The 8,549-nt window shown below is 42.6% G+C and overlaps 1 protein-coding gene across 3 annotated transcripts in view; it reads left to right on the plus strand.

Moving 5' to 3' along the window:
- Window positions 1-8,549, plus strand: part of KDM2A (lysine demethylase 2A) — a 168,880-nt gene that overhangs the window by 129,991 nt on the left and 30,340 nt on the right. For 2 of the 3 annotated variants that reach the window (XM_089683711.1, XM_089683712.1), the window contains one exon: window positions 4,690-4,959. The exons of the other annotated variant lie outside the window; for it this stretch is intronic. In XM_089683711.1, the coding sequence (XP_089539837.1) occupies window positions 4,690-4,959 (270 nt within the window). The remainder of the gene's footprint in view (window positions 1-4,689; window positions 4,960-8,549) is intronic. 3 annotated transcript variants of the gene reach the window in all.

Below are 8,549 nucleotides of genomic sequence, written 5' to 3' on the forward strand. Positions count from 1 at the left end.
AAAGTTTTGGGCAATTACCTCTTAAGGTCTTAATTCATCCCCAGCCTTGCCTTGCCAAGTACCTCTTAAGGTCTCAATTCATCCCCAGCCTTGCCTGGAATACGTTTGGTTTATTCCTACTCACAGCCCAAAAAAGACAGATGGTTTAGACCCTGTTTCTTCTTCAGTCCCACACTTCTCTTGGTGATTTCATGAACTATCCCAGCCCTTGAGGCATTCTCTTCAAGGTTCCCACATATGGCCAATATTCAATATTATTTTCTCTCTCATGTTTGGTTGCCAATGAATATTAATATTTTCTTTACCCTGATTCCTGAGAGATCATGGGTCTTAACCTTTTCTGGGCATAAGGGATCTTCCACATCCAGCCCTAACTGGACTGCAGAGTTTTATATCCTCAATTACCTCCAGTAACAGAGTGGTTCTGCGACAGTTATGCCTTTTTTTTTTTTTTTTTTTCTCCCCCATTTAGGCTTTGCTGCAGTAAATAATCTTCACCTCTCTCCTGGTGGCTGGTTGGAGTCAGGCATTCTAACATGCTATATCTTATTGTCCTTGATCTGATGATACACTGCCCAACAATCTTTCGGTCCATGGCAGAAAATACTGAATAGTTTGGATAACATACAGACATCCTCGCCCTATCATAGTTAATTTCTACGTCGGATCACGCTTATTAAAAAAAAAAAAAAAAAAAAAAAATGAATCTTGTTACATAAACATGAATCCAAAAGATCTGATATTGAAAACCAAAAATAGTTTCCTGGTATTAACTCCGAGCTTTTTGGTTATTTTACTGTAGATTATGAAGATCTAGAATATGTGGCAAAAGATCTGTCCTGAATAAAAAAAAATAATAAAATTATATTTAAAAAAAAAAGCAATATTGTGGTGCCTATGAAACTAAATGTGAATATATAATTAAACAAAGTTACCACAGAATTGTGAATCCTGCTATAATCAGACCATAGTGGCAGCTGCTCCTACTAAGTGAATAAACACTCCATATAACAAACTATAAATAAGCACTTGCTCAATAAAATAAGTGTACTAACATAAGAGTAGATGACATACAATTAGATCCATATGTATTTGGACACAGGCACTATTTTAGTTTTTTTTTTTTTCAGGTGTTTACCAAAACATATTCAAGCTATAGTTATATATAGGGTATGGGCTGAAAGTGCACACTTTCAGGTTTAATTTGAGGGTATGTACATCCAAATTGAAGGAAGGGTTTAGGAATTAAAGCTCTTTAGGGTAGCCACCCCCCTTTTTCAAGGGACCAAAAGTATTTGGACAATTAAATATGATCAGAAATAAAATGTTCATTTTTAATATTTTGTTGAGAATTCTTTACTGGCAATGGCTGCCTGTAAAAAAAAAAAAAAAAAAAAAAAAAAAACCCTCACAAAAAAGGATAAAGCACCTCAATGGCTAATGAACAGAATATATTTATTGGACCTAAACAATGAACAATTCAGTGCATAAACCCATCCATCCCCTCCTTCCCACAGCACACCCCCACCCAAAATGACTCCCCCCACACACAATGGAGCCCCCCAAAAATGGAACCCCACCCTTGCCACCCCCCAAGGTCACCCCCAGAGCGATCCCCCCTCTCCCCCTAAGCACCCCCTCTACCCTAACAGGAATGGAGGGATCCGGGTGACATAGGCCAGCCCTCCACACCTCTCCATGTCCTCCTTCACTGTGCTGATGAAAACTCCCTAGGGACCCTGCTGTGATATGTGCTGATGACAAAATTTCAATAAGCCAGAAATTGTGTCAACTCCACAAAGTGTTCATATAGAGGAAGGCAAAAATGTGCCTATAACAGTTCGTATTTCACTCAGTGTGTAGTATACTCAAATCCTCCTTTGTTAACATCACTGTAATCAAAGCTTCAGAAAGGACACATAATTGGCACTAGACAGGTCCAGCCTACACCTTGGTAGCTGATTGACTCTATAGTCCATAGGCCGTAGAGTAAATCCATCATTCAATGCAACAGGTAAATGGAACAGTCTCACCATGTGGATCTCAGGACCTCTGTTCTGGTAAAGTAGAACAGATCATGCAGTCTCAGGTAGCGGTATCCAGGGATGAGACAGCACAGCTTGCAGTGCAGTATACAGCGTGCACACAGCCGGTCAGGAGAGCTGGCGTGCACTCTGGCTTCTCAGCAGGGGATTGCATGTGGAAGGAGGATGTAATCCCTTCTGCCTACATGTTTCGCCCCTCGCACTGACTGGGGCTTATTCAGAGCATCAGCACATATCACAGCAGGGTCCCTAGAGAGTTTTCATCAGCACAGTGAAGGAGGACAGGGAGAGGTGTGGAGGGTTGGCCTGTGTCACCCGGATCCGTCCATTCCTGTTATGAGGGGGCTGGGGGTGACCTTGGGGTGGCAAAGGTGGGATTCCATTTTTGGGGGTCTCCAGTGTGTGTGTGTGTGTGTGTGTGTGTGTGTGTAATTGTTTTTGGTGGGGGTGTGCTGTGGGAGGGGATGGATGGGTTTATGCACTGAATTGTTCATTGTTTAGGTGCAATAAATATATTCTGTTCATTAGCCATTGAGGTGCTTTATCCTTTTTTGTGAGGGTTTTTCTTGCAGTGATTTTCTTTTAGATGCACCTCCCCTTGGTATGTGTGTTCTGTGGGGAGCAGATGTACCACTCCCAGAACTGGCTGGAGAGCTGTTGGGGTTTTTTTTTTTTACAACCCATGGACATTACCAAAGACTGGGTATCCTCCTTTCTGATGCTTTGCCAGGCTCTAATTTCAGCTGTCTTCAGTTCTTTGTGGGTCTTTCTGCCTTTAGTTTTGCCTTCAGCAAGTGAAATGCATGTTCAATTGGGTTGAGATCAGGTGATTGACCTGGCCATTGCAGAATATTCCACTTTTCCTTCAAAAGCTCCTGGGTTTCTTTTGCAGTGTGTTTTGGATCATTGTCCATCTGTACCGTGAAGCCTTGTCCAATCAACTTTGCTGCATTTGGCTGAATCTGGGCTGACAGTATATTCCTAAACACTGCAGAATTAATCCGACTGCTTCTGTTTTCTGTCACATCATCAATAAACTTTAATGACCCAGTGCCACTGGAAGCCATGCATGCCCATGCCATCACACTGCCTCCACCATGTTTTACAGATGACGTGTGCTTTGGATCATGACCTGTTCCAAGCCATCTCCACACTTTTTTCTTCCCGTCATTCTGGTACAGATTAATCTTAGTTTCTTCCGTCCAAAGAATGCTTTTCCAGAACTGGTCTGGCTTTCTTAGATGTTTTTTGGCAAAGTCTAATCTCGCTTTTCTATTCTTCGGGCCTATGAATGGTTTGCACCTTGTGGTGAACCCTCTGTATTTGCTCTCGTCAAGTCTTCTCTTGATTATAGACTTTGACAATGATATGCCCACCTCCTGGAGAGTGTCCTCAACTTGTCTGTATGTTGTGAATGGGTTTTTCTTTACCATAGAGAGGATCCTGTGATCATCCACCGCTGTTGTCTTCCGTGGACATCCATACCTTTTTTATGTTGCTGAGCTCCCCAGTGTGTTCCTCTTTCCTCAAAATGTACCAAACTGTTGATTTGGCCACTCCAAAAACGAAACAAATCCATCTGAGAGATAGCAGCAACATTAGAAGCCTTACATTGGCCTGTTCCACTTGCATGGACAGCTCCTTTTGAATGATCTATGTTCACAGCAGCAGATTCCAAATGCAAATACCACACTTAGAATCAACTCCAGATCTTTTACCTGCTTAATTGATGAAGAAATAACAAAGGAGTAGCCCACACCTGGCCATGAAACAGCTTTTGATTCAATTTTCCAATTACTTTTGGTCCCTTGAAAAAGTGGGGCTGTCTACTCTTAAGAGCTAAACCCTTCCACCAATTTGGCTGTACATACCCTCAAATTAAACCTGAGAGTGTGCACTTTCAGCTCATATCCATTATAGAACTATAGCTTGAACATGTTTTGGTAAATACCTGAAAAAAAGTTAAATTGTGCTGATGTCCAAATATATTTGGACCTAACTGTATACATCATGTGGATGATTATCTAATACAGGTTATGATAAAGTCTCAAAAAACGTATGCATGAGTGAGAGTTCCATTGGAGGGTGTCACATAAATCCAGTGAATTCTTCTCCACCACTCATGCGTAATAGATGAATTTCTTACTCACCAGAAGGTGTTGACCCCCGGCTAGGGTGGTCAAATATCACTAGGTAATCAAATGGTGTATGAATTCCCAGCTGCAGGCTCATACGATGAATCTCCAAGCTCCCCTTCTAGTAATGGCTCTCCAGAAAGCTCAAATAAAACACATTTTCATAAAATTGCTTTAACTCTTAGCAGGAAGGAACCGTAAGAATACTCCATCAAAGAATGAACCAAGTTAAAGCAATTTTATGTTTTAATGAAGAGGATTTTATTATACCCTGTATTAGATAATCATCCACATGGTGTTGGGAGAGCACTTCAAAAGATCTGTCCTATTCAACTCCACTTCACATGAGGCTTTTTTCCCCACTTATCTCCTAATAGAACCTTCCCCCTCTTCACAAGGCCTCCTTCTGTACTGTCCATCTCTGGCACTAAAGAGATTATCACTCTGTTTCCCTTAAAGTGGTAGTAAAGTCTGTGTATTTTTTTTTTTTTCTTCTGCCTCTCTCTTAGTATAAAGTTCATCTACGGCCGAAGATCCAGTTCACCAAGCCTCACATCATGCGGCCAGCAGCCAGACATGCCGTGTCCACTACTCGGCCCGCAGGTACAATTTCTGGCCACACGGCGTCATCTGGTGTCCGTAGGCGGCGGGTTAGGTGTCGGAAATGTCAGGCATGTCTTCAGCGAGAGTGTGGGACTTGCCACTACTGTAAAGATATGAAGAAGTTTGGTGGCCCAGGCCGGATGAAGCAGTCATGTATGCAAAGGCAGTGCCTTGCGGTGAGTATCTAGTCTGAATCTGTAATAAAATACACTTGAATCATGCGCTTGCTGTGGCTGCAAATGACAATTTTCTGACAGGGCACATTCAGCAAGAATAGAACTTGCTGTACCTAGCATGCAAACAGCCAAAAGAGGAGTCTACTTTCAAAGAGTCTTCAACTCCTTGGCGCCGAATGTATGCAAATACGCGGCCTCTCCGTGGCTAGGCCTTGGCGCTGAGGGGCTGTGTATTTGCATACCCAATGTAAACAAAAAGCTCCAGACACCTCACGGAAAGGTCGCGATCGCTACTTGCGGTCGGGAGCTTTCCGATCATTTAAACACCATGACAGCCAATCACAGCAGTCACATAACCCTAAACCCCCACCCCGCCTCCCGGTGTCATAAACCTCTTAAAGGGCCTGTAGGCATCGGTGCCAAGAGTTTAAAAAAAAAAACCTGATGAAAAAATATGGCATTGCAGAAATCTATATAATCTTATAAGCTTGAAAAATGCTAAAAATGCTTGATAAAAAAACACTGATATAATTTTTGTGCCAGCTTGTAATAGCGTTTAGAAGCGTTCGTGGCTGAAAAAAGACAAAAGTCCATCCAGTTCAACCATTAAAAAAAAAAAAAAAAAAAAAAAAAAGTTATAACCCTACACCCCCACAGTTGATCTAGAGGAAGGGAAAACCCCCAGAAAAGCATGATCCAATTTGCTCCTGCAGGGAAAAATAATCCTTCCTGATCCTCCGAGAGGCAATCGGATATTCCCTGAATCAATTTTACCTATACAGTGAAGGAAATAAGTATTTGATCCCCTGCTGATTTTGAATGTTTGCCCACTCACAAAGAAATGATCAGTCTAAAAATCAAATGGTAGGTGTATTGTAACACTGAGAGACAGAATAGCAACAAAAAATTCAGCAGAAATGCATGTCTAACAAATTATGCACTGATTTGCATGTTCATGAGGGAAATAAGTATTTGATCCCCTTCACAAAACATGACTTAGTACTTGGTGGCAAATCACTTGTTGGCAATCACAGAGGTCAGACGTTTACTGTAGTTGGCCACCAGGTTTGCACACGTCTCAGGAGGGATTTTGGTCCTCTTGGCAGATCTTCTCCAAGTCATTAAAGTTTGGTGGCTGAGGTTTGGCAACTCGAACTTTCAGCTCCCTCCACAGATTTTCAATCAGATTAAGGTCTGGAGACTGGCTAGGCCACTCCAGGACCTTTTAATGTGCTTCTTCTTGAACCACTCCTTTGTTGCCTTGGCCGTGTGTTTTGGGTTATTCTTATGCTGGAACACCCATCCATGACCCATTTTCAATGCTCCTGGCTGAGGGAAGAAGGTTCTCACCCAAGACTTGATGGTACATTTCTATGTCAAAATAGGTGACTGGAACCATATGGATAAAATGCGCACTCACCGACCGCACATTTAAAATGCGCATGTATATGACCATCTGACAGGTGATCAGCCAGACCCACGGACCATCCCTCAAAGGTGGATCATCAGACTTGGGTGTAGTATTATGTGGCCAGGACCAAGGAACACTTAGAGCCAGTAAGTAAGGGCGGATGAGCTCCTTCTTCTGGATGCAAGGTGCACAAGGAACCAGCTGCTAATGATCTGAAACCCTCGGAGAGAGGGTTGAAAAACAGAGAGGGAGTGCCAATAGTGTAGTAGGTTTCAAATGGATTTATTAGGTCACAAGTAGGATAAACAGCCAGGGGTACATGTGTACATATATTGCCAATATGAAAGCAATAAAAAAGACATGCACTGACCTGGCACCATAAGAAACCGCCGGACCTCCTCGTGGTCACGGCGGTGCAGGAAAATCACACGTGCTGTGCGTGATGGCATTCCCCCTCTGATGATGTGCCGTAGCACAAAAGGCCTCAGGAGGAGCCAACAGCACGTGTGATTTTCCTGCACCGCCGTGACCACGAGGAGGTTTGATGGTACATTGCCCCGTCCATCGTCCCTTTGATGTGGTGCAGTTGTCCCCTTAGCAGAAAAACACCCCCAAAGCAGAATATTTCCACCACCATGTTTGACAGTTGGGATGGTGTTCTTGGGGTCATAAGCAGCATTCCTCCTCCTCCAAATGGCGAGTTGAGTTGATGCCTAAGAGCTCGATTTTGGTCTCATCTGACCTGAGTCCTCCTCTGCATCATTCAGATGTTAAGTGGCAAACTTCAGATAGGCCTGGACATGTGCTTTTTTGGGCAGAGGGACCTTGTGGACACTGCAGGATTTCAATCCTTGTTGTCGTAGTGTGTTACCAGTTGTTTTCTTGGTGAATGTGGTCCCAGCTGCCTGGAGATCATTGACAAGATCCTCGTGTAGTTCTGGGATGATTCCTCTGTTCTCATGATCATTGACACTCCACGAGGTGAGATCTTGCATGGTGCACCAAACCTAGGTAGACTGACAGTTGTTTTGTGTTTCTTCCATTTGCGAATGATTGCACCAACTGTTGTCACCTTCTCACCAAGCTGCTTGGTGATAGTTTTGTAGCCCAGTCCAGCCTTGTGTGGGTCTACAATCTTGTCCCTGACATCCTTGGACAGCTCTTTGGTCTTTGCCATGGTGGAGAGTTTGGAATCTGTTTGATTGCTCCTGTGGACAGGTGTCTTTTATACAGGTAACAAAATGAGATTAGCAGCACTCCCTTTAAGAAACTACTTCTAATGTCAGCTTGTTACCTGTATGAAAGACACCTGGTAGCCAGAAATCCTGCTGAATAATAGGGGATCAAACACTTATTTCCCTCATGAACATGCAAATCAGTGTATCATTTGTTAGACATACATTTCTTTTTAATTTTTTGTTGCTATTCTGTCTCTGTGTTACAATACACCTACCATTCGATTTTTAGACTGATCATTTCTTTGTGAGTGGGCAAACATTCAAAATCAGCAGGGGATCAAATACTTATTTCCTTCACTGTAAATGTTAGTATCCAGTTATATTCTGTGTATCTAAGAAAGAATCCAGGCCTGCCTTAAAGCAATCCACTGAGGTGGCCAGAACCAACTCTTGAGGGAGTCTATTCCACATTTTCACAGCTCTCACTGTGAAGAACCCTTTCCATGTTTGGAGCGTAAATTTCTTTTTCTCCAGACGTAAAGAGTGCCCCCTTGTCCTCTGTGATGACCTCAGGGTGAATAGCTCTACACTATACATCAGTGGTTCACTATATGAACCACTGATGTATTTATACATGGAGATCATATCCTCCTTATGTATTATACATGGAGATCATATCCCCCCCCTTATGTATTATACATGGAGATCATATCCCCCCTTATGTATTATACATGGAGATCATATCCCCCCTTATGTATTATACATGGAGATCATATCCCCCCCCCTTATGTATTTATACATGGAGATCATATCCTCCTTATGTATTATACATGGAGATCATATCCCCCCTTATGTATTATACATGGAGATCATATCCCCCCCTTATGTATTATACATGGAGATCATATCCCCCCTTATGTATTATACATGGAGATCATATCCCCCCTTATGTATTATACATGGAGATCATATCCCCCCTTAATCTCCTCTTCTCGAGACAG

Source organism: Staurois parvus, unplaced genomic scaffold (genome assembly GCF_062004578.1).
Source record: "Staurois parvus isolate SC_StPar_1 unplaced genomic scaffold, SC_StPar_1.0 ptg000320l, whole genome shotgun sequence".
Lineage (NCBI taxonomy): Eukaryota > Metazoa > Chordata > Amphibia > Anura > Ranidae > Staurois > Staurois parvus.